This window comes from Saccostrea echinata, unplaced genomic scaffold, assembly GCF_033153115.1.
Source record: "Saccostrea echinata isolate AGI-Se365-2 ecotype Australia unplaced genomic scaffold, CSIRO_AGI_Sech_v1 ptg000030l, whole genome shotgun sequence".
Classification (NCBI taxonomy): Eukaryota; Metazoa; Mollusca; class Bivalvia; order Ostreida; family Ostreidae; genus Saccostrea; species Saccostrea echinata.
The window spans coordinates 11,330,732-11,358,229 of record NW_026889779.1 but is presented as its reverse complement, the minus strand read 5'-3'; the positions used below and the strand labels follow the sequence as shown (position 1 = coordinate 11,358,229).

Below are 27,498 nucleotides of genomic sequence, written 5' to 3'. Positions count from 1 at the left end.
CAGTGCATTCAATGATCGGCACCTTACTCCACGACTTCAGAGCAGAGGCTCTAACCACTGCGCCACTCGCGCGACAAAATACAGGTTTTATAGCAATATTCCTAGATTCGTTACTTATCAGAACAGCAGTCTTATTAAGGCAATGACGCCATTTTTTTCAATACTTTCTAACAAAAAAAAAACTATCTAGCTTATAATAATTATAATAAATGACAAACATAAAAAGCTAACTTTTATTTATAAACTTTTTGATTTTACAAGTCATTACTTCTATCGTCAGACAATTCGATTTTAGTTTTGTTACAGAGACCGCTGTATTGACACGGAATCCCATCGCTCCCTTCCTGATTTCGACTTCTCCCATTGGAACCGTAGCGTCGGTCTGTTTCTACAATTATATCACCTCACTCTCTTCTCAATACTCCCAACCATTCAGACACCATCTGATGATTCAATTAAAACCAGAAAACCAAACTTTGATATTAGGAGAATATCGAGTTTGTCATTATGAAATATAAATGAGAACTTGGCCTCTTCAGTGTATCACACTTTTTGTAATCTAATTTTTCGGGATATTATGGGCATGCGTGACTATGGAATTGACGATTGAAATCCGGATACTTTTTCACGGACTTGAACAAGAATGTATCTACCGCCTAAAATATGTTTTCTTGGAATATACCTGATGGTTTGGGAAAATTTGCACACCTTTGTTACCAGTCAAACTACTCCCTACAACATGACGGTGCAAGTGGGTAAGCAGAAAGAGCTTGAATGCTTCACCATTCATAATAGCTAATAAGTCAAAGATTTTTTTTTTAATTTGTTAAGCAATTGTAAATAACTTTTCCTATTTTATTCATTCTAATTCGGTTGAGTTTACGTTCAGGATTCATGAAGAAAAATCCATTAACAAAACAAAACTTTCGTATTTGTATCATGTTGTCCTGAAATGAAAAAGTTTTTCTTATTAAAAATGGATCAATCAATCAGGAAATCAGGAAAAAAAGGGTTATGCTATTTAAATGAAAAATTGTCAGTATTTAAGCATGAGCAGAAGCGTGTGGTTCTACTTTTTCCTTCTGTATTATGTGTGTAATCTAAAAATCTGCAGTATTGCTTTTAGCCACGAGCCTTCTGTAATTTATTTCGTAATTCTTCAAAAGATTACAATATTTATCTGATTTTGGGCCTTATGTTTGAAATGTGTTATTGCAGTTTAAGATAAATTGTACACCGACTATCTATGACAATATCAAAATCCGACGAATCTTTGACACTGCAAGTTTAAGTGCTAATGGAAGAGTGACACAACTGATTCCGTCTGTTTAATGACATACTCATCTTGTTCCAAATAAAAAAAAATGTTCCCTCTGTCATATGATAAAATTAATGTACTATATTTTATTTTATCGGCTAATGGCATAAATGCATCAGTATGCAGTATCCCTTCCCATGAGTACTTTGTGTTTGAAAAACAGAAATGCAATCGTTAGCCATTAACTATGCATTTTTAAAGTAAATTTAATTTATGTCAATAATGTGAAATATATGTGCCTAAAATTATTTAAGTAAAAAATTCTTCCTTTGGAGAAATGTTTGATTAATTTTCACGATCTCTTATAGATCTGGAAAAAACATTTTAGGAAACAAAAAAAAAAAAATGAAGTGTAATCCCAGTGTAATACGTTGTTCAAATTTTGATTTGAATTTTAAGAACTTTACTGAATCAATGTTAGATTGCATGATGTCAACCCTGATCAAAAGCAGTGATTCTTAATTCAGCAGAAAGCATAAAACAGTTCGTACTTTGTGAGTAATCATTGTCCAGTCCTTATGGTCTTAATCACCCTAGGTCCAGAATGTTAGGAAAGATCTGCCTTCATAGCCACTTTAGATAAATAATGTATATATTAATGCGTAAAAAGGGCAAGTAACCCGAACTTGTTCACCGAGGTCAGCTACAACACAGAAGTCCCGCGAGTGAGATTTTATATTGATCAAATGATCAGAATACATGTATGTATTTACATTCTTAAGAAGTTCGGTAACGTATATGTTACTACGATATAGACAGCCACTTTGTCTTACTTCTTGGATCAAGATTAATGTTCATTGATACTCTGATAAAAGAGAGGATTATTTATGACATAAAAGTCTATTATTCCTTTATAAATTTGCCAAGTTGAAATGTCTTTTTTGTTAATTACATATGTACTAGTATGCCCGGCGAGGTATGATATAATTCTTTGTATTTTACTTATAAAATACATTTTTTCGGAAAATCATAAAAATTAAAGCAAAATTTTGTATGAGTGAGCAGAGGCTTATGACAAATTCCTTCTCAACATGGAAGAGTTTCATGTTATGCAACGTTTATAAAAGATACACAAGTACACTTTATATATCAAGTGCCTTTGACATTATCTTAAAATTTTGAACAACTTCTGCAAAGTTTCGAGCAACTAAAATCCAAAACGTATCATTACTTAAATAATCATTTTAAAATGTAGTATAAGGAAAAAGCATTTCAAGTAAGAAAATGTAACCTTTTATATGACTCAGGCGAAGTTGTCTCTCTGGTAATGAGCTGAATGTTACTAATTTTAAAAAAATGTCTTCGTATTTCTCTGTAAATTAAATACTGGTACCTGTTTTTGAACATTACGGTCGGTAAATGAGACCTTGTTAGCAAATATAACCTATCATTGGGTCGTATTCTGGCAGGCTTATTTCATAATACCAATTGTTAGGCCTTTGTTTTTATACTGAATTTGTCTACGGAATGTTCTGTCTACCTTATCAATATAAAGGGCTCACGGCGGGTGTGACCGATCAACAGGGGATGCTTACTCCTCCTAACTTCCTGATCCCACATCTGGAATTTTCCTGGGGACCGTGTTTTATGCCTTCTTCACAGAATTGTATTGTTTATAGATTTTTTGAGATCGATCAATCTTTTTTGTCTTCACCTTTTTCATTTTATGAAGTATTAAAAATTAGTATAGTCGCCCGCGTTGCGCAGTGGTTAGTGCGTTTGCTCTAGAGTTGCGGTGTAAGGAGTTGATCCTTACGTCGCGGGTTCGAATCCCACTGCGGGTCGTGGAGACCGGTCCTTCGGATGAGACCGTATAAACCGAGGTCCCGTGTCGCAGTACTGGCACAAAAAAGATCCCTCACTGTTCAATGGCCCTGAGTGCCGAGTATAGGTCTAACTTTGCAGCCCTCCACCGACAAGTGGTGGCGTCCCCATATGAGTGAAAAATTATCGAGAGGGACGTTCAACAAACAGAGTGAGTATCGTTTAAAACTAAATACTAGTGTCTCATCGTTAAATACATGTGGTGTATAAATTATGTGCACTAATGCAGGGATTCTTTGCATTTTTTGAATAAAAAAAGGTTAATAAATCAGCATTGTAAAAGTTTAGCTAAGGAACATATGCATTCATTGAAAAATAATGGTTGGTTTGCGAGTTATATCTATAGGGAAATCAAAAAATTATTTATTTTTGAAAAACACACAAGAACAAATTTTTATTTATGAATAGATATGTTTTGATTTATAGGATTCATTCTAGACACTGCTGTCCCCAGTGATATCGATGCGTGTATTAAGATTGCTCTGAAAATTTCGAACACCAGCTGCAGTTGTTGTCTTGTGGGGGACGTTATTACCCTTACCAACAATAGTAGAAAGATATACCTCTCCGATTCCATTATTCGGACAAACATCAGTAATAACTTTGAAGTGAAGCGAGCGGGTAAGTTGAACAGTTACTGCTTTGTGCCAATCAACCAAATACCTGTCTACCATATTTGTTACGGTTTTATTTAGTAGATTTTGCCATTTTGCAGTTTGTGACCAACTCAGAGAGTCGCTGGCTATTGTATCCATGGCAACGAAGGACTCAATGGAGGTTGTGAACAGTTTCGGTCGTACCCTTGAGTTACCATTTATTGTGTCTACTGGACCTCGCATTCATCATCGTGGAGACAATTACAGTGTGTTTATGACTCCATCATATATTCCAGCGGTGGTAGCTTATATACAATACAACAACTGGCATAAGGTCTACTATATGTATGACAGCGATGAAGGTATGACATAAAGGTTTATACTCTATCAGTAGTACCTTTATCTTCAGCTTATACGATAGGTCTTTCTGTTAATAATTATATTTTTATACACCAAAGTTTTATTTCTGCAAGACACCTTTAAGAAATTGAATTTTAAATCTCCGATATCTCTTACGTGAAAAATGAAGGTTAACGAACAGTAATCAAACTCAAAAGTCCACTGGAATAATACAAATCTGTTAATCAAGAGAACTTTTCGTGATCTTTGGTAATGAATATTCAAGAATTATTTTCTTACCAACATTCTCAATCGACATGTAATGTACATCACGATATCAGCATCGAAACTAGTGAGAAAAACGTTCTTGAAAAAAAAAATCATTTCTGAACACAAAATAACATAGTTAGAAATTGCGCAAAATTGCAGAACTAGATATTATGTGTATAAGAAATATATTTCTTAAAGGCAGATATTCTGTAAAACGAAATATACATTTTACGGTATAGCGATCTATCTATCTGAAGGATATGTCTTAAGAGGTATCTCACAACTTTAAGAAATGTCTAAAATTAACAGATATGCTTATTTTATTAAAGATTAATTTCTCTTTACAAAAAAGAACTCTCTTTAATGATAAGACTTAATGGTAACCCAACAACAAAGCTTTATGATAAACATGATGACTTCAATTTTTCAATCGTCAACTTCCCTTTCTTATGTAGCAATATACCCTATCGCCTGCTTATAGGGTTTTTGTCTCCCAATTATTAAAACAATTTCTAAAACGAGGCAAGATATTGACAAACAAGTTGATGAAACAAGGATATCAACAGTCTCGTTTGAAGTCATCATTTCGCAGGTTTTATGGTCGATACAATGACCTTGTCAGCAAATACAACGTATGATTAAGTTAAATGATTACAGATGTTTTTCATACGTATTGTTAGGCCATTACAGTATTTACATAGTGAATTATCTACGGATTTTTCATGGAGCACACGGCGGGTGTGATCGGTCGGCAGGGAATGCTCACTCCTCCATGGCACCTGATCCTACCTCTGATGTTTTCGGAGGTCCGTGTTCGCTCTGCTCCCGAATTGTATTGTTGAAATGGACTTTGAACTTGAATACTGTTCGTTATCTCCCTATATCATTTCTGTTACTATTACTATTTGCAAAGAGATGTATATCTCAAAATATGAGCTATCTTTCCTGCAAAAAAAGATATGGATTCAAAATAATATGTATCTTTTTTCTTACATCATATTTTATAATTAAATACAAAGAAAATAGATCTATGTTCATTGCAAGAGATGATATATATCTCAATTTAAAAAAAAGAAATATCTGCTGTTGAATGAAATATCTCTTTCTGATTAAATTATACCCTGTCTTTTTGATTTTTATTTCCTGATTTTAAAAAGAAAATATCATATGTCTAAAATTGTATTCATACACAACAATGCATTCCAGACACAATGTCCTTGCTTAAATATTTCTAAAATTGATGTCTGTTTTTCCTTAGGCCAAACAAAAAAAATATGTGTGGTTCCGGTTACACTTCCAAAAAAATTAGGGTAGGTAGGTAGGAATTTTTTTTTTTTTTTTTTTTTTTTTTTTTTTTTAACAAAATGATTTTCTTAATTTTTCTAAATAATACCTATCACTGCTTTGCAAATGGCATTTAGATGTGATGTGATAATATACTAGTCAATATTGGTAGGGGACACCTACATGCTAGCTTGCTTTGGACTTAATACTATTAAACACTTGCACTATGTTTTGCAAGGAGGCCGTCATTGCTGAAACTAAAACTTAAACTGGAGCCATTGATGGAAATCAGGGAAAATTCCGGAAAAAATATGGAAATTGCAAAAAAAAAGTTTAGGGTCGGTGGTATAAAATAGGGAAGGTCGGGTAACCGGAACCACACATATTTTTTTATTTGGCCTTATGCATTCATAATCAGGATACGATTTTTTCCTTTTTTTTTTTTTTTTTTTTTTGGTACAGAGGATTTTTTTTACACATGGAGTCAATGTTTGAAAATGAGATATCATGCACTTATATGTAAAAAATATTCATAATGGTCCCTATTCATTTCAAAGATATTTCTTGCATGTGACTGAATAGATATTGCTTTTGGGAAGATTTTTTAAAATTTTTTATTTCAATATGAATCTGCTTTAAGGAAGCGATTGCAAGGCGTCACGTGATCGACTCATGTGATGTTTAAAAAAAGAAGATTTACGGTAACCATTTCCGGAATAACAGGTGAATAAAGAGCGTGATTATGATTACGCCCATGACAAAAGGTCTTCGTGGCAATATTTTTAAAACAGAGAAAGAATAAGATAAAGATGTGATTTTGCAGAGTGTTGGTGAGCGTCGACGCAGATTATTTTTTTATCCCTGTGTTTTTTTCCTTTTGACACGTCTACCTTTTGTCGTAGTTCTGAACACTGAAATCTATTTCATGAATAATTTAATTCATATCTGGATCTTTATGTCCTCTAGTTTTATTTAAAATATTAGAATTTTATTTGAGATCGGTTTCTTTACTATAGGAATTATGTCGCATGCTTGACATGAACGTATTTTTAAAAATATTGCAGAGGAAATTGTTTTCATTTGTAAGATCTTCTCTAGCATTTTCAATTCTTACATCGACCATGTAAACATTGAATCGTCGGCACATATATTGCGTAAGCATTTGTTGTGGTAAAATGTTTTATGCGTCGTATTTGGTAAAAAATCGAAACTTAAACACACTTCTTCTGGCAGAAAAGAAAAGTTTCTTTTTGCAAGTTTTCACAAATCTAGCAAAAAATACGCGTGTAAGAATGACAGACGAAACTAAGAGAGGTTAACTCTGACAGTACTACGGAGGTACCAGGTATACCAGAGAGAGAAAATTATTTTGAGCATATAACGTTACATTAAAAAAAAACATTTAAACTCATCATGCTCACAGGAATATATTTGAAAAATGAATTAACTTTTTTTAAAATTCACGAGGACATGAACAAAGACGCTTCACCTCAGCAAATTTTACGAACCGCGTGAGCATGAAGCGCAAATTTATAAATGTCATTCACCGATTATTTTTGAAACAAAACAATTTGCACTATAGTTTTGACGTCAAGTGTGATATTATGACGTCACAATGGAGATATATGTAGGCTTACCTAGTTCATGAGAAAATGAATCTGAAGTAAAAATATTTGCAAATGTAAATATTTAAATAGCAAATCACTAAAATTTGTCAAATAAGATAATAGCTAGGATTTTTATATACAGTATATATTGCAGGTACAAGTTCTCTGAAATAACCTATTCATTCAATGTGTTCAAGTGACTCTACCCCCCCCCCCCCCCTTTTCCGATTCCAAGTCACTGTGCAGAGAATTCGATGAGTGTTCAAAGCATGAACGATTTGGCCCTTGGACCACTGTGCACTGGTTTAGAATGTATATACCTATATTGATATAATATCGGAATGAATATTTTGGAGATGGGAAAATAAAAAAAAAATATAATGCATATTGTTGTTTTTTGTGTACACTCTGTTCGTATCAGGTGGTACATGATACTTTTATCATTCTGCTCTACGTATAAAATGAGCAACCACCACAAGATTTTCCGAAAAAATTATTTATTAATCTATACGTATTTTCTATAGTTTTTTAAACAGATTATGCATATTAAAGGTTCAGAAACAAACCATCAGATTAGAATTTATGAAATCTTTAAATATTTTAGGAAGGGGGGGGGGTATTGAAATGCATGTAGCTTAAAAAAGAATGTGATGACCCCACTTCATATTTTAACCATAAGTCACTTATAATAATTGTTACAAAATATATTAATTTTAGGAATATTCATTGGGCAATTTTTATTCAAGACGTTGAAAACTGCTCTTGGGGTGAAAATATTACTGCAAATTTACAATGACTACTCCCCAAAGCAACTTTGGTATTACTGCAACTATCAATAGTTTCCGATACAGTTTTTATTTTCAATGAATATAAAGCATATTATTTAATATCAGGTGAAAATTATTTAATTTGTTTTAATTTTGATACCTGTATGGCATACTTAAAATTTCTCTACATAAATATCAAAATATTGAAAAACGGTGGTTTCCATGGCAACCATATCTTTCTTATAACCCTGATGACCTTGGTTGACATTTTCGTATTATGATACCATTAACGTAAGGCAAATTATATGTAAAAATGAGAAAAATTCATAGAGCGGATATTTTTCATGGACCCTTGCAATCTCTTCCTTAAGAAAGAAATATTTGACAGATGTTTCGTATTTTTGAAATCTTATAGCAACTTGAAAAATACTTATTTGTATGTCATTTATATTTTTATGCAGATTTTAACATATCCCGAACATTTCTTAATTTAACTGTTTATCAGCCTTAAAGCCCCAGAAAAAAGTCATATAATGATGATATTTTCATAATTCTTAATATAGGTCTTTGGAGGATGGAAGAATTGGCCACGCTACAATGGAAACAGAACGGAAGTTTTCAGGTTTCCTACCATAGAATCTCAACTAACGACCATAACGTATATTCTGAGCTATACCACATGGACAGAATGGACCCCACGATTAGTCAGAAAGTGTTCATTCTGGATTTGGGATCAAAAGCTGCCACCACACGGCTGATGAGAATGGTGAAAAGCCTTTGTTTACAATGCTTAATTTTTTATTTTATCTTTTTCCCGCAACAAAGGTGTCCGGGTGTTTTCTAAATATTAATGTGTATGCACACGAAAACAGTTAATGCTTTGGTTTCCAAATGAATTAAGATTCAGTCTGGAAACTTTTTACTCTAAGCGGACGGAGGCAAAAGCAGAACGAAATTGAGTGAACAGAGCGAACGCTGAGCGAAAGATAAATGGAGAATAAAAGCACAGAATGTATTGCTAAGGGAACAAAGGGCAAACAAAGAGCGAAATACATTGAATGTATTTCTTGAATTCTTACACCCTTGAATGTGTCCTCTCTCTCTCTCTCTCGTGTTTTAGATACGTTCCTGTTGCGTTTCAGTACGAGTTTCTGTTCTCATCCCAATTGCTTATTTACCTCTTACTTTGGCAAACTAACTCTAGTATTTAGACTCATGGGTCAGACATGAGAATACTTTTCTTCGCTGTTTCGCAAACCAAAACTTAGTTGTTCAAAGAAGGATTGATTTACCTCTTATTTTTAAATAAATATACTGTTAAAAAAAGAAACGCATAATAGGAATACTATCCTGAGAATAATTTAAAATTGATGGATGTGATTCATTCTTCGAGTAAAATGCATTGTATTTAACGCTATTACTAACTTCACAGCCATTCTACAAAACTCACGGACTGATTTTTGCAAAACGCTAAAATTTGGTCATTTTAATGTTGCACAGAGCCCTGTATCTAACCTATAAAACAGATACCAACAGCATGGTACAAATGATCACCAAAAATATGGCAGACCATGCGTTACATCAGCAGCACATGATAGCTTATTTTCACCAACGTTCCAGAATGACGTCATCTACAGCATTTACCATACCTGCACGTCACAGAATATAAAAAAGACTGTTTGATATTGACTACGGGATTCTGAAATTATGTTTAAGCCACTGTTCTGACTCCATAACAACGGAAATGTTGACTTCAAAAGAGTAAGGCCGCAGAAAACACTGCTGAACAGTTTTGTTCAGCTACTAGTCCAAAATGTTTATTTCAAAAGCCTGATGTAAGAGTCAGAGTGCATAATGTTAGAACACTGCCTCCGGAAGGTTTAAAGATTTGATGGTGGTAGTGCAATGATGTGGAAAACGGTATTATATACAAGTAGGACTGATCTGGATCATACATGTATATAAAGAACTTTGACGGCAAAACGGAACTCGAAACGATGTCCTATCTGCACACATCTTTCCAATAATGCAGCATTCTGGAGTTGTATTTCAATCTGACAATACGCAGCCACATACTTGTACGGCTCGTTTGACAAACGCATTCTTGTGCAAAGTCACAAAATCCTGTTCTGCCTAGGACTTACTCGCCAAATTTAAACCCTATAGATTACGCATTGGACAAAATAAACTGGATAGGCATATCCGCCAAAGACAACTGCAACCCCAGAATATGTAGCAGATATCCAAAGCTCTACATTATTCCCATACAGTTTGTAATACACTCATTTGCGTCACCTTGGATGCCGTTTTAGCCATCACTGGTGTCTGAGGGGTGAGGGGGCATACCAGATATTGATCAATAATGACCTTGAACTGACTCTGATTGTAAAAGTCTTGAGCAATTATGACAATTAGATTGTAGACCTTTTTTCCCACATTTCTTTACTATCAATACATCATTCTACTAAAAAAAACCTAATATTCAATATGTCACTAAAGTTTTACTATGCGTTTATTTTTTATTTTTAAAATTTTTTAACAGTATTTATTGTTACTTTGATATATTTATTTACTGATTATTAGTTCCTCATGATCATTAACATAAGCAAAATAAAAGATCCCCTATGACTTTGCAAGTTTTCTTTGGTGAAATATCAAAGTTCAGAGTCAAACTCAGTAGCAGGTTTAGCGTATTGCTGAAACTTATGCCTTGTTCACACGGAGAGTTTAATTCGAATTAAACGTAATGCCCTGTTCACACGGAGAGTTTAATTCGCAGTAAATTAATGCGAAGTAAACTAATGCGACTTTAACTAATGCGAATTAAATTGCGTTCACACGACAGCTAATGCGAATTAAACTAATGCGAATTAAATTTTTATTTCTATAATAAGGCTATTCAGTAAGGCTATTATGACGTCATTTGTGAAACACGTCACATTGTGCCTAGCAGATCTATACATTTGACCACTGATTTGACATAATGTCATAGTGTCTGTACACATTTTAGTGATTAACATAGTTTTCCTTTCTTTTCCACTCTAAAATAGCACAAGTACCTATATCTGACTACCGACATGTGGCCTGTGACTTAATTCTGCTTTTACATGTACGCATGCGTCAAAATTTAATTCGAATTAGCCTCGATTAGCGTTCACACGGAGCTATAATGCGAAGTAATTTAATGCGCAGTAAATTAATTCGAATTAAACTAATTCGCATTAAATTCTCCGTGTGAACGCGGTTCAAATTTAATTCGCAATAACTTACGTTTAATTCGAATTAAACTCTCCGTGTGAACAGGGCATAAAATGATTCGAATTAAACTAATGCGAATTAAATTGCGTTCATACGACAGCCAATGCGAAGTAAACTAATGCGAATTATAATTTTATTTCTACAACAAGGCTATTCAGTGAGGCTATTATGACGTCATTTACAAATCACGTCATATTGTGCAGAACAGATACATTTGACATAATGTCATAGTGTCTGTACACATTTTAGTGATTAACATAATTTTCCTATGTTTTCCACTCAAAAATAGCTCAAGTACCTATATTTGACCACCGGCATGTGACCTGTGACTTAATTCTGCCCTTACGCATGCGTCAAAATTTAATTCGAATTAGCCTCGATTAGCGTTCACACGGAGCTGATGCGAAGTAATTTAATGCGCAGTAAACTAATTCGAATTAAACTAATTCGCATTAAATTCTCCGTGTGAACGCGGATCAAATTTAATTCGCAGTAACTTACGTTTAATTCGAATTAAACTCTCCGTGTGAACAGGGCATAAGTTTACATAAGGAAGTTCATTAGCGATCAATGATATGCTTTAATCTTCTGAACAGCTTTTTGTACATCGATATTTTATATTCAGATTTTCACATGTTTTGCAGATGATCGATTCTGGAATGAACAGAAATGGATACCATATCATTATTGGGGGCTTTGTAAGTATCAACTCAAACATTTGTTTTCTAGAGACTTACCAGTTTAGAAGATACGGAGACTTACCAGTTTAGAGAATATAGAGACTTACCAGTTTAGAGAATATAGAGACTTACCAGTTTAGAGGATACAGAGATCGACTTACCAGTTTAGGGGATATAGAGACTTACCAGTTTAGAGAATATAGAGACTTACCAGTTTAGAGGATATAAAGACTTACCATTTAGTGGATATATATAGAGACTAACCAGTTAATAAATCTTCAGTAAAATTGCGAAAAGAAAAATTGAGCCAAATGAAATGTAAAAATATGAACAGTCAATTTTACAAATCATTGATTTATCTCTCTTTTCACACTATAAAGAGATACACTTTTGTACACTATGTTTTTTCAAAAAAAATGTATGCTATGATAATTATTTGATTAACAATTTAATTCTTATGAAACCATACTTGTATCATATACAAATTTACTAACTCTAATGTAACATAATCTAAATTGCAGAACATTGAAGAGTATGGGGATTTCCTAAAAGAACGGTTTCTGCATGGCGGTGTTAATATAACCGGGTTCAAGTTCTTAGCAGAGACGCCTATTGATGAAGAGGCGTTTATCGAAGAGCTTGGGGGCAAGAATAAAAACATATCTAGCAATTACACCATATCGGTAACTTCTCTTTGTAAAACATATCTACAATATTACACCATATCGGTAACTTCTCTTTGTAAAACATGTGTAGCAATTACACCATATCGGTAACTTCTCTTTGTAAAACATACCTAGCAATTACACCATATCGGTAACATCTCTAACATCTCTTTGTAAAACATATCTAGCAATTACACCATATCGGTAACTTCTCTTGGTAAAACAACCCTAGCAATTACACCATTTCGGTAACTTCTCTTTGTAAAACATGCCTAACAATTACACCATATCGGTAACTTCTCTTTGTAAAACAAGCCTAGCAATTACACCATATCGGTAACTTCTCTTTGTAAAACGTGTAGCAAAACACCATACCAGTAACTTCTCTTTGTAAAACATACCTAGCAATCACACCATATCGTTAACATCTCTTTGTAAAACATATCTAGCAATTACACCATATCGGTAATTTCTCTTTGTAAAACAACCCTAGCATTTACACCATAATGGTAACTTTTCTTTGTAAAACATTTCTACATGTAGCAATTACACATATCGGTAACTTCTGTTTGTAAAACATGTGTAGCAATTACACCATATCGTTAACATCTCTTTGTAAAACATATCTAGCAATTACACCATATCAGTAACTTCTCTTTGTAAAACAACCCTAGCAATTACACCATAATGGTAACTTTTCTTTGTAAAACATATCTACATGTAGCAATTACAACATATCGGTAACTTATCTTAGTAAAACACACCTAGCAATTACACAGTATCGATTTCTCTTTGTAATGCATACGTAGCAATTGCACCATATCGATCAAATCTCTTTGTAAAACATACCTAGCAATTACACAATATCGATAACTTCTCTTTGTAATACATACCAAACAATTACACAATATCGATAACCTCTCTTTGTAAAACATACCGACACATGTAGCATTTACACAATATCGATAACTTGTCTTTGTAAAACGTACCAAACAATCGCACAATATCGATAATTTCTCTTTGCAATACATACCAAACAATTACACAATATCGATAACTTCTCTTTGTAATACATACCAAACAATTACACTATCGATAACTTCTCTTTGTAATACATACAAAACAATTACACAATATCGATAACTTCTCTTTGGAAAGATTGTGAGAACTCATGTAAACAGTAAAGAGAACAATTATTGATACAAGCAATTTGAAAATAAACATATTTTAGGTTTTGAATTGACGGAGTTATATGCAAATTTATTTACTGTCAGTCGGTAAATTCAACATTTACAATATGACAACGCTGGTAGTGGCCTAAAATCAATTTTATCTTGGAAAAAGTAGTTCTTTAGATTACACTAGAAAAGTGCATGTAAAATCAAACCACTTTGCTGTCGATGTAAGATTGCATCATTTGAAATACCTAATATTCATAATCACAAGTGGACCAAAGCAATACCTATGGAACGCCGGGACTGTCTTATATGAGGATTAAACATTATATGCAGTGTTCTCTTCATTATATGTGGTATTATTTTAATTATATGAAGTAGTTTTTACAGTTTATCGTGTGCAACTTCCATTATATACAGTACTTCTTTCATTATATGATGTAGATGTGTCATTATATTATGTACATCTATCATTATATGAGGTGTTTTTATCATTATATGAGGTGCTTTTAACATTATATGCGGTAGATCTAACATTATATGCAGTAAACACAACAATATATTATGTACTTCTCACATTATATACAGTATATTCATCATGATATGTAGTATTTCTGTTATTATGATGATGCTGATCGTTAAATATTATGTCCGGTCCTGTTAGCATTCCGTGCGGTAGATTTTGCATTTCGTTATGATGTAGACACAGTATTATATGCGGTGCTTTCTTCTTTATGTGTATGATCTTTCGGAAGTTACCTTTCGGAACCCCCTTTGTTAGATTTAGAAAGTTCTACCTTTTTTCGTTCTTATAGATATAAAAATTCTTAATGATTTTGGGTTATCTTTAATAATTGGTAATCAACCACACGTCAGCCAAAGCATCGCGGAATAATCACATACCACACAATATTTATCCCTATAATATTTACATTTCCAATGTCTTTGTCCGAGATAAAATTACAACTTGTAAAAATACTTTATTTCTACATAAATCTACTGGTTCATCGATAGGCGCGGTTAAAAAAAAATCACGTGCGGGGCGGGACAAATAGAGACAGAAGCGGGGCTATTAGCACGGGAATTTGCAGGAGCATGTAAATATAAGGAATAACTGTCAGATTTTTTGGATTCATGACGATGATCAATCGATTGGCTTGCGTGATAATTTTATGCATAAACGCCTTCGGCGTTTATGCAAATTATCACGCAAGCCACTCGATTGATCACATCATGAATCCAAAAAATAAGACAGTTATTCCTTAATTAAAGGAATTTCGAAGTCATATCAATACTTCTGTAGTTTACAACGAGAGAGAGAGAGATGCACTTATTACTGAAATAATTTTATTGTTCCATAGTATTAATTGTTAAACTATGGCGTATAAAAAAATTGCTGAAATTGTCTTTAGTTAAATACTGTGTGAATGTTATGTAATGTATCAGGAAAAGATAAACGATTTTCAGAACAGAAAATGTATTGAGTCGTGGGTTGTACTTCAAGATTTTATTTCTAAAATGATATGTGGTAAAATTACCCAGTTATACCGTATATTTATATATATATATATATATATATATATATATATATATATATATATATATATATATATATGTATATATATATATATATATATATATATATATATATATATATATATATATATTTATATATTATTGTTTACACAGACGCAAATTGGGATGTACATGTACGTGTATAATTACTAGTATATACCTGTACCTGGCGTTTGTAAACAATAAGCATGGTATCCATCGCTCTACGTGCAAGTTTGCTACAAATTCTTCATCAGGCCCACAGCTAGCAACGTTTTTGGAAATTCTATTTTTTTTGGGGGGGGGGGGGCTCTCTAAGTTGTCGGTATTTTTTTCTTTTCGAATTTACCCGATTTCGACCTGACAGCAACAGAAAGTGTGTATGAAAGATGAAAAGGGGGGAGCAGCAGCGTCTAAGTTAATGAATTTTTACATATCGAAACTTAAGCAAAAAAAAAAAAAAAAAAAAAAAAAAAAAAAACTATTCTCAGAAAAAGTGGAGAAATAGGTAAAAAATTAGAGCACCCCTTCCTGACACCTTCCCCCCGCGTATAACAGGCCTGTTCATTGTCTAATGAATTGGTCTATCGATGTTTGGAAATCTTTGATGAATCTAAGTTGTAAGCTATTAAAATTAAAGCAATATAATAAAATACTGGGTAACAAATACTATTTAAAACAACTTCAGATGATTTTTTTTAATGTCATACACATTTCTGCATTTCAAAAATGGGGGGATTATGAAGGATTAATCACCCTGTTCATTTTAAATTTCATAACTATGCATTCTTTCGGCGAGTAACAAAAAATATTATACAATAATAGAAAATTATATGTATTTTAATCTTTACCTCATAAACCCTTCAAAGTTCTTTCTATGCCGTTTCGAAAAAAAAAAAAAAAAAAAAAAAAAAAAAAAAAAAAAACACCAGCTCCTAGCTAATTAAAAATATTCCGGTTTTTTAAATCTATAGTAAATATAACTTAAATCACATAAAACATTTTATTTTGGTTGCATGTTTAATTGTTCTTTATTAATCAGAAAATAAAAATATCAAGATTTTGGCTGAAGTCTTATTTTAGTTGGTTAGGACCCCTCCCCCCTTTTCGATCCAGTTCGCCTCCCCAATGTCAAATTCTTGCCGATGCCCCTGTTTTTATTATCTTTTTTGACATTGATTGTCCTATATATGATATGAATCTTTTTGAAAGTCATAATGTTCACAAAAAAGATAGAAAATGCCTCAAATTTTTTTCCACTCCGAAAATATTTCTATCAACAACCCCCCTCTCTCTCTTTACTTCATACCATGTAATAGAATGGATTTTATTTTACTCTATTACCCTACTTCATATCTTTAAAAAAACATTTTAACCTGTTCACGGAGCATTAATTGTTATATACGCAGGCTTTTATTGTACTGAATTCAACAGGAAAGGTCGGAGTTCTCAAGGTACTGAATTTTTAACAGAGAGTTCCGAAAGGTAGCTTCCGAAAGATCATACACATAAAGAAGAAAGCACCGCATATAATACTGTGTCTACATCATAACGAAATGCAAAATCTACCGCACGGAATGCTAACAGGACCGGACATAATATTTAACGATCAGCATCATCATAATAACAGAAATACTACATATAATGATGAATATACTGTATAAAATGTGAGAAGTACATAATATATTGTTGTGTTCACTGCATATAATGGTAGATCTACCGCATATAATGTTAAAAGCACTTCATATAATGATAAAAACACCTCATATAATGATAGATGTACATAATATAATGACACATCTACATCATATAATGAAAGAAGTACTGTATATAATGGAAGTTGCACACGATAAACTGTAAAAACTACTTCATATAATTAAAATAATACCACATATAATGAAGAGAACACTGCATATAATGTTTAATCCTCATATAAGACAGTCCCGGCGTTCCATAAATACCCCTTTCAAATTCATGCATGGTTTAGAGAAAACTTACCAAATGAACATCCTTAACAGTTGCAAAGTTGATGTGGCATAGCAATGTACTCATACACTGTAAATTAACTTGTTTACATTAATCTGCCTTATTTGTCTTATCTGAGCAATAAATTCCCATAATAACAAAGAACATGGTAAAAGATTTTGTACCTACCAGGTGGAGGCGGCCTTATTCATAGATAGCGTGGCCCTGTTGTCGTCGGCCCTTCATAGCATTGGGGATTATTTAAAAACAAGGCGTGGAACCATCAGAAGATGTAAATATTGTGATACAGCGCTTTCTGGAAATCCCTGCGCCGACAATACTAGTCATCTGCTTCTTCAGCAACTTAAAAAGGTCCATCGAAATTCTGTTTTCTGACTAAAATCACTGAAGTAAATAATTTCTTAATAACATTGGACTTTTTTTCTGAAATGGAAAATGTTTTGCAGTTAACTATTTGTTTTAAAAAGTTTTAAAAAAATCCATCCTGTATTTTGCAGACAAAATTGGAAGGACTTTCTGGCCGCATTCGTTTTAATAAGAGGGGATATAGAACGAATTATGGACTCCGACTTTTCGGTTTTAGTTTTAGATCACATTTAAAAGAGGTATGTACAGTTCTTGTGTATATATCTAATATATTTACATTTCACGTGTATTTTGCTTATAAAGCGTGTGGAAAGCTACACGTATATTGTACGACATTCAAAACACCACAACACAGACGGGGAGTTCAAAAGGTTAAAGGATGCGTTTTATTTTGACATCACAAACATTGAACGCAGTGCAAGTGCAACATCATAAGGGAAAAATCAAAATTCACGCTCACATTGAACAGCTGTTGCAATATATGTCTCTTCCATTAATTGTAACTTACACGAAGGATAATACAGGGGTTTTGAAAAATAAATCACATTTGCGGACAAGGCAATGCGCGTTACTCAATTTGTTTGCATACACCGTTGCAGTTATGAGACTACATCTTTCAAAAAAATAATGATTCAATGCTTAAATGTACGCATTATCGACTACATATAATATATAATACTTTGACAGCAGATCAAGGGCTAAGGGGAAGAGGGCGTGTCAGATTTATAATAACTACATGCTGAAAAGTAATAAACTTAATTTTTACAAAACTTTCCTGTGTATTGTTTGCAGAATGATTTAGCTACTTATTTCCTTTAACACTCTTAAAATATTTATGACTTTGTTGCTCAATCTTAAAAGGTTCCTCTTCTGGAAATGCTTATTGATTATCACCATAAAAAATATCTATATTTGAAAAACAAGTCTGTCTTCCTTTCCTTTTTTTTTTTAAATTTACTTTGTTTTGTTTTATTTATTTTTCATTATTATTATTTTGGTTAAACATTCAGCATTTATATATTTTTTGATATGATTTTATTTTGAAATCAGATTGGAAAATGGACGACGGAAACAGGAATTCATCTCGAAAATAATCACTCAAGTCTTGGAGAGGAGCGTCCATTGGTCATTGCCACGGTTATAGTATGTATATTCCTTAGGTAATGGAAATTGGATCGAAATGTCGAGTGAAGCTTTTTTGATAGCATATTGCAAAATGAGAAAAAAAGTATTAACTAATGTTGTCTTGTCTTTGACTCAGATTTCAGAATTTGGAAATTTTTTCATGAATGACACATTATTTGAATTTATTTCTCATACTGACTCAGTAAGAAAATAAGATCTGGTGCTTAAAGATAAATAACACAAACGAAAAATCGATGCATGGGTTAGTATATGTTTGACTAATTTTGATTAGAAATGACACAAATAAAATATTAAGAAATCATAAGTATTCTTTGGTGTTCAAATTTGAGATTGTGTGCCATTTTCTGTATAAATCTATACAAATTTTTGCACACGTTTTATTACAAAATTTCTAAATTTACTCTGGTAAACATTATTCAAATTATCTGTACGAACATAAATCTATTGGACGTTTTAAAAGCTGATATCTGAAAAAAAAGTTCGTTTGTGTTTTTATCCTTAATAACAAAGACATGCAGAGAAAAATTCAAGAAAATGTTAAATTGACTAATGTCCCGATTTACTTCTTAAATATAGTGTCTTAACGGATGGAAGGTAGCAAAATATACAAGAGGGTTAGAGCAAAAGCAAGCCTCATATAATTTAATGTGCTTCTAATAAATATAAGTAATTAGACTAAAATAACATTAATAATAGCGCATTTAGGTTTTACTTGAAAAGAAAAATAATATTTGAATAACTTTCTTTGAAAAGGGAAAACCATTTTTCTACAAAACTCCCAATGGTACAACAGAAGGATATATTGTTGATCTTATAAGACTTCTGAACGAGTCGAATGTGTTCAGAAAACCGTTTGTAATCCAGACACAGACAAACAAATCGTTCAGCAATCTAATTAAAAAGCTTGTTGATAACGTAAGTAATAACATGAAATGAATCATCTTTATAGCACCCAATAAGGTTTTGTAATGAAAATAAAAAATGTTTTTCTTATAGGAGGCGGATCTAGCGTTTGCTCCAATAACAATAACAAAGGAAAGACAGAAGGTTGTTGATTTTACCAAACCTTTTATGCGAACAGGTTTGAGTCTAATGATCTATAAGCCAGAAAAAAGAAAACCTGGAATGTTCTCCTTTAAAGAACCCCTCCACAAAAATGTTTGGCTGTGTATCGCCATTGGTTTCCTCACGACCAGTGTGATTCTCTTCCTGATTGGACGATTTAGTCCATTTGAATGGTCCCAAAATTCTGAGGAGGGACCATCCAGTGATTTCAACCTGGCGAATTCTCTTTGGAGCTCACTTGGAGCCCTTATGCAACAGGGATCGGATATATCACCAAGGTGAACAAATCATATTTTACTACTTCTCTGTTATATAAGAAGCATACTTTCTCTTAAATATCAAAATATATGACTCCCACCTTGTTGAATAAAAGGAAAATATACTTTCTTGCAACAGGGTGAAGGAATATACGAAATTTGTCTTTATTCTTGTTTTTGATTCTATCCTGTGGTATTTTCCTGATTCTGGTGTGAGATCTGACTGATCATTACAGGTCTTTTTCTGGACGGTGTGCCGAAAGTGCTTGGTGGTTTTTTACTCTGATTTTAGTGGCATCCTACACGGCAAATCTGGCAGCCTTCCTTACCGTAGAAAGCATGGATTTTAAAATAAGAAGCGTTGATGACCTCGTGAAACAAACTAAGGTTAAATACGGAACTGTTAGAGGGGGTTCTTCTCAAGAATTTTTCGAGGTAAATTGAGAGTGTTTTGATGTTGCTTAACTACTATGACAAAATAAATAGCGGTTTAGAGTGTGAGTAGGTGGTTCCTATGGAAATGGTTATTAATAAGATCCCCAAAGAAATATGTGTATTGTAAAACTTCAGTAAATCCAAGTAAACTATAAATATTCAACCATGATATTAATATTATATTAATATTATTAATATTATAAGCATAAATGGCATACACATAACACGTATTCGTTACAAAAATGCACTATTTTTGTTTTTTTCTTTGGTATAGTTTCGCTTTTTAAAAATTTACTCATTCATGAATGAATAAAAAGCATTATTTCGTAGTATACATTTGAAATTACAGTGTTAATTCAAAGAACTGCGAACGATAGTATTGTTCTGCCGCCTACCTCCAAGTCAAATTTCAGAAGTTAATATATTTGAATGATTTTTCATATCTATATAGATATTTATATGAATTTTTATAAATTATAACTTATTTGGGAAAACTAAGAGAGATAACATTAATTTTGGTAAAAATTGTGTTTTTCACTATAGAAATCAACGGAAAACGGAATTTATGTTTAAACATACCCCCCTCCCCCCCCCCCCCCCGTGAAACAAAAAATTCTGTTTATAGGTGTTTTTTGAATTGTTATTTCACAAATTCATACCAAAGATTTTGTTGTGGGGGGGGGGGATATGTTTACAGACAAAAAGAAAAACTGCGAAACTGGTCATTTATTGATCAAACAATTAATCAATTTCAAATGAGATTACACATAAAATAAGATCTTTTATCAATATTTTATATTGAATTTTACATAAGTTAAACATACGGAAAGTTTAAATGGTCAGATTTCCATTTCCATGCGTTTTTGAAAATCTAGCGATTTTTAAAGCCTGATTTAGGTTGATAAATTTTTCAACCCCCCTTTGGAAAAGAGTCGTAAATAAGGATAATTAAGTTTTTGACACTGGTTTTAAAATTATTAATCAATTAATTATGAACTCTTCTTTGCATTCAATCAAGTTTTACTTGGGAATCGAGGATTAGCATACGTGGTTCTTTTTATTTCAGGATTCAAGAGTTTTAACATATCAAAACATGTGGACTGTAATGTCTCTTTACACTAAGGATATCAATGATAATGAGGAAGGATGGAGGAAGGTAATCGAGGAAAAGGGGAAGTTTGCCTTCATTTTAGAAGGAGTATTTAATGATTATCTTAGTCAGCAAAAACCGTGTAAAACTATGCCGACCGGGGGACTCATAAATAGCATCAACTATGGAATCGCATTCAACAAAAAGCACAGAAAAGGATTAGGGTTCGTTAAAGTTTATTGGCAATGCCAGTTAGTCTACACTATTTTGATAATTAAAACTAATTTTAGTCTAGTTGAGAATTGGTAGATTATTCTCTGACCATCAGTCTTCAAATATCAGTATCGTGTTTTATGTAGAAGGAGATTAAATTTGGAGGTTCTGAGGCTGGGGGAGCTTGGTCAGCTTCTGAAGCTAGAGACCAGGTGGTGGGTAGAGAAAGGGCGATGTGGAACAGGAACAGCGGTAAAAAATTAAGCGGAGATTTTTTTTCTATTTCTAATTTTTTATGATATGTTGGTTCTAATAAGTTACTTCTTTCGAAAAGATATTTGAAATCAATGCAATTATACAAATTGGATATAAAATTAACAATTTATTTTGTTTGAAAGGAGAGTTACCAAAAAAATGCAACTTGCAAATTGGAGATAGAAAAAAGATAAAATGTTCACAGTGTTTGATTTTAGGATGGAGGGAAAAAGAGATCACTGACCCTCAGTAACGTGTCGGGGATGTTTCACATTCTGATTGGTGGTTTAATTATAGCAATGATGACGACAGTCATTGAGTACCTTATTCACAATCGAATCAGAAAGCAGTGCTACAAAGTAAAGGTATAGTCAAATTCGATATAGTATATTTGTGTGGAATATAAAGTATTTTTTAATTTACCGTATCTTTTTCAATATAAAAGACAAAATTCATTATAAATAATTAAGCTTTATGTTCTGCGAACATTAAGAATTAGAATTTACTTTGAATGAATTTTTGAATATTTCATTGACGGGAATAATAGAGTTTTAAGCTATGTTTACGGTTCTGAAGAGCTGATTTCCAATTAAAACAAAAATGGAGCAATAAGATTTCGTCGCAGACATATTATTAAAAAAAAATATTGCAAAGATGCATCATCAATTGGCAAGAAATAACGTTACTACTTTCGAAAAAAACTATTTGAACACATTTGATGTCATTCTGTTGATAGGCTAATCTGCTGTGGTGCATGAAAAAGGTTTCTTTCAGTTTGAGTTAATTGGATTATACTAATACTTATGGCTCAGAAAAATATTTTCATTAACTTAATTTCTTTTCTTGATTGGAAGATTTAGACCATTTGAACTTGTTTTTTCTTTGAGCTTTGAATCTCAGATAAATTTTAAAAAATGGTTATTTAGATTACTAATTGGGTTTTCATCAATTTTCATAAGGATCAAACTTTTGACAAAAGATATAGCATTATTGATATGTTGATATCTAATTCATTCTGTTCTATCATAAATAAAAGTTCGTTGATCACCGAATTCCGTGGTCGCGGTCAAAAGGGAAGAAACCATTCAATGACTTTCATATATATATATATATATATATATATATATATATATATATATATATATATATATATATATATATATATATATATAAAGATATCATTAAATACCACTCAACCTCTTAAGTTGAAATATAATTTATTTTGATAAAAGGCGAAAACATTATTGGAGGAACTTGGAAAGAAAATAAATGGTAAGAAAGAAACACATGCTGTCGACAACATTTACTCCGGGGAAGACACGCCATTGCGTCCCAATCAGCAATCGGGACCACAAGAAAATAAGGGCGTATGTATGCTTTTTTAATTATACAGTACCCCTCCACTTGAAAATTGGGGGTATACAATAATGGGGATGTCCATCAGTCATCTGTTTTACTTTAGGGTAGCCATCCCTTATCCGCAACTCCTCTTACAACATTGATTGCAATTTAATGAAACGTACATGTAGTGGCATTGTGCATCTCCTACTTTATGGCAATCCTTAATGCAGCGCCTCCTAAACCTCTGAATAAATTCACTGGAACTTTCACAGAATCGCATTTAATACTGCCAAGAAATACACTTTGACATTATTTAAACAATAAAATGCTCTTTTTTTTGGTTGTAAGTACGAGAATAAATTAATGTCGCAGCTGTTGCAGAAAAAATACATAACCCGTGTAAGCGGGTTGTGTAAATTTTTCTGCAATAGATGCGACGTTTAATTTCCATACTAAAAACCAAAGAAAGCATTTTATTGTTTATATTTTTATCTGTATAAAAAAAACATTTAGAGTAAAAATGAATATGCTAAATATTGTATTATAGTGAATGTATGTCATTGTATGTATAATTGATGGAAGAGCCGTTGCTCAAGAAATCTATGCAGGCGGCTTGCTAAGTGGCGTTTACTGACTGATAAACGATTATGATTTTTATAATAAATAAAGGAAATAATGTTCAGTGAATGTAAATAGGACATCACACTGTGATCTCAGTGCTCACAGGACCTCTAGATAATTTAATGTTGTGGGTACCCATGGCCATCTTTTATCCGCAAGTCCTCCTATACCACTGAATAAAATTTAATGAAACTATTACATAGTACCACTTTCCCCCTATTTCACGTTACTCAGAACAGGACTACACTTTCTACCTGTATTTTGTTTACACGCTATATAATTTGCTCCCTTCAGTATCAGACGACGTCACCGGGCAAGCTGATAATAGTGGATACCTACGAAAACAACGAGGAGGCTATCGTGACGGGCACGGCCATTTGAGAACCCGTCATCTGTTGGAGATGTCCTTGGCTGTAATGTTCTTCACTCCAAAAGATTGGATGACGGTGATACCTGAAAAATGTAAAAGAATTCAAATTCTTCAATACATGGATTTGCAGGCTAAGGAATTTAAGGGGAAATTTAACACTTATTGCAGTATTGCAGCTTCTTCAGCATTCCTCTACTGTATTGATTTGTTTGTTTGTTTGTTGTTTTTTTTTTTACCTTTGTTATATTTAAAGGTTTATTTGATGTACATGATATATATAACTTATTATGAAACAAAAAACTCTTTTATTATTTATCCATACTGTATGGCTGTGTATGCTACTGTTTTTATACAATATGACAGAATAAAAACAAATAACCATATCCATATATGTTATTTGATAACACACATATACATAATGCATGGTAATACAGAAAGCATCGGTTTATACAGTAAAATGCTATAGACTTACATGTAACTGCAGATCTGTAGCTTGCTGTACTAAAAAAATTAGGATGGACGACCAAAGAGCTACAGTGCTACCCGCTGAAAAAATATTCATTGCGCACAAAAATACACTTTCTCGTTTTTTTTTATCCGTATATTTAAACTGTCATCTACAAATATTACTAACCGTGTGTTTCTAACATATTCCTTTACTATTTCTAGAACAAAACATTTCCCATAATCGTAGTTAATAGTCCTCCTGGGCTTGAATTGAGACTATCGAAAATTTCGCCTATTTATACTGGAATTTTGGGTGGCAAGATCATTCGGTCCAGCGCGCTTCTTGCATGCAGAAGTCAGCTACAAGAGTAGTTGATAGAGGTCACGGGCACTTGGGGACTTGAACCCCCCTTTCCATTTTTTTCTTTTTCAATCTGGGATCGATACATATTTTTCCTATTTTTGTATTCTAATATGCACTATATGATATCGATAATGTAATCCTTTTGCCTCAATAAGCTGTTTTTAAATATGTATCACTTTCGACTGACATAAAAAGAGAGAAGCTTGCAACTCTTTTCTCGTCATCCTACGCCTCACCTTGCTTAAACTTCGCGTGATTATTGATCGAAAGCATAACATTCTTCTTCCTTTTCATATTTCCATTTTATTTTTAAATGCCACTGATTTGTAAATATTTTAATTAAATCACTGGTATCTAGAGTAAATTTTCTTGGTGTGCACCAAGATTTAAAAAGAAAAAAAAAATGGAAGGGGGTCCAGCCCCCAAGTGCCTGTAATAAAGGTCAGAGGAATTTTTTTGAAATCAAGCTTTTGTGCAGTTGAGGTAAGAATCCTGAACCGAGCACAACTTTTTGTGCGCAATAAATATACATTTTTTTTTCTCTATATGGATGGCATCGTCCGGTCTGACAATTTTTTTTTGCAGAGCTACAGTTCTGCAGCTACTAGAAAATTTCATTTTAGAAGTTTCTCTGTTATGAAGGGGGTACCATAGGTTACATAGTTCGTCAAGGCCAAGAAAGTCTCTGGAAAAGCGACATGGTTTTGATTTAGCAACATTATAAAAAAGATTTTTCGGGAAAATTCATAATAAATTCTTCACATCGAGATGAACTGGCGGATTTAGAAGAGGGGACTCGCTTCCTTTTGTAACCAAAAATATACATAAGATTAATAAATCAATTTTTGGTGTGCAATATTGCATTAATTATACCTAAAATATTGCTGAAAAATAAGTCAAAAACTGTTAAAAAACTTCTTTAAAAACTGAAAGCTTTCGGGGGCTGGGCCCCCCACTCCAATCTGTAGACAAAGTTTTCATGAAAGTACTCGAATGATCACAAATGATACCTTAAACCGGCCTTTTTTCTTTTAATGTTATTGATACCGGAAATTATTTCTGCAAAAATTATGGTCCCATGCATGTACTCGTATCTGGCTTGAGTGGAGAAATGCCGAGTGGAGTTTCTAAAGCTTGAATGGACATTTTAGCAAGAACTTTAGTGGATATTTTAGTGGAAGAAATATTTTTTACCTGTAAAAATTCAATGGACATTATAATGAAATTTCTTTTCAGAGATAAATCTAATTCTTAAAAACAATTAATCAATGTAAAGTCATCAAAAATTGCAGATTAATGACTAAGTCTTCAGCTCTATTTTTGACGATTTTCAATAGAGTTTATGGTTTACTAAAATCTGATGTAGTTTCAAGCAGATGCCTCTGCAAAACACTGCAAAGCTCGTACTGTATAAAAATGAACTAGATGTATTTTCTGGTGAAAATCCTGGTGGAGAGGAGGGACTAGTCTGCTCACAGAAGTGGTATATACGATTATTTTTTACTTAACTATATCTTCGATCTATTAAGAATTCCGCTGAAATGTCTCATAAATCTTCCATTAAAATGTCCACAAATTTTCCTCTTAAACTTTTCTCCCATTTTTAAACGTCCTGTCAATCCGCTAAAATGTCCAACTCCGGAGTCAACGAGGTCCACAAAGTTTTTTTTTTAAATAAAAACTTAATTTCTCCAAATCAAATCATTTTGAAATGAGATTTTATATTAGCTGAATCAATACAACTTTGACTGAATGTAAAAAAAATACATCTGTGTCAAGTTATCCGTTTTATGCCCCCGTATCGAAAATTCGGGGGTATATATCCCGGTAGTTTTTGCCCTGTCTGTCCGTCTGTCTGTTTGTCTGCAAAAACTTTAACACAATCGCATCATCTCGGGTCTTTCCGTAAGAGGTCGGAAAAACAACCTCGAATGCATTAACATCACCGGATGTTAAAATTTTATACAACGTCCTATTTATTTAAATATAGGATAGACGGAGTTGAAAGTCCCTTCTATAGTATATTTTAGGTAATATCTTTACATTCAATAAAGTTAAACTCTATACTCCACAGATAAGAGGTCTTCCCACATTTATTTCAAAGTTTGTGAAAAAGGGGGGGGGGGGCGGGGGGTGTCATGGCGTCTAATACATTCGAGGTTGTTTTTCCGCTAGTCGGAAAGGCCCGAGAAGTTGCGATTGACT

The 27,498-nt window shown here is 32.8% G+C and overlaps 1 protein-coding gene across 1 annotated transcript; it reads left to right on the top strand.

Moving 5' to 3' along the window:
* Positions 1–561: 561 nt before the first annotated feature.
* Positions 562–24,834, top strand: LOC133196335 (glutamate receptor 2-like). Its single transcript, XM_061332244.1, has 17 exons — positions 562–755; positions 3,569–3,763; positions 3,858–4,100; positions 8,569–8,771; positions 11,908–11,961; positions 12,465–12,626; positions 17,495–17,674; positions 17,821–17,928; positions 18,740–18,832; positions 19,589–19,750; positions 19,832–20,178; positions 20,394–20,592; positions 21,659–21,906; positions 22,042–22,147; positions 22,369–22,515; positions 23,383–23,517; positions 24,407–24,834. The coding sequence occupies exons 1-17, from the start codon at positions 644–646 to the stop codon at positions 24,491–24,493; spliced, it is 2,781 nt and encodes a 926-aa protein (XP_061188228.1). The 5' UTR covers positions 562–643; the 3' UTR covers positions 24,494–24,834.
* The last annotated feature ends 2,664 nt before the right edge of the window (positions 24,835–27,498 follow it).

Coding starts and splice junctions, on each gene's coding strand:
- LOC133196335 (XM_061332244.1), top strand. CDS start 644: ATGTATCTACCGCCTAAAATATGTTTTCTTGGAATATACCTGATGGTT. Junction 17,929..18,739: donor TTAGATCACATTTAAAAGAG/GTATGTACAGTT, acceptor TTTTGAAATCAG/ATTGGAAAATGGACGACGGA. Junction 19,751..19,831: donor TTAAAAAGCTTGTTGATAAC/GTAAGTAATAAC, acceptor TTTTTCTTATAG/GAGGCGGATCTAGCGTTTGC.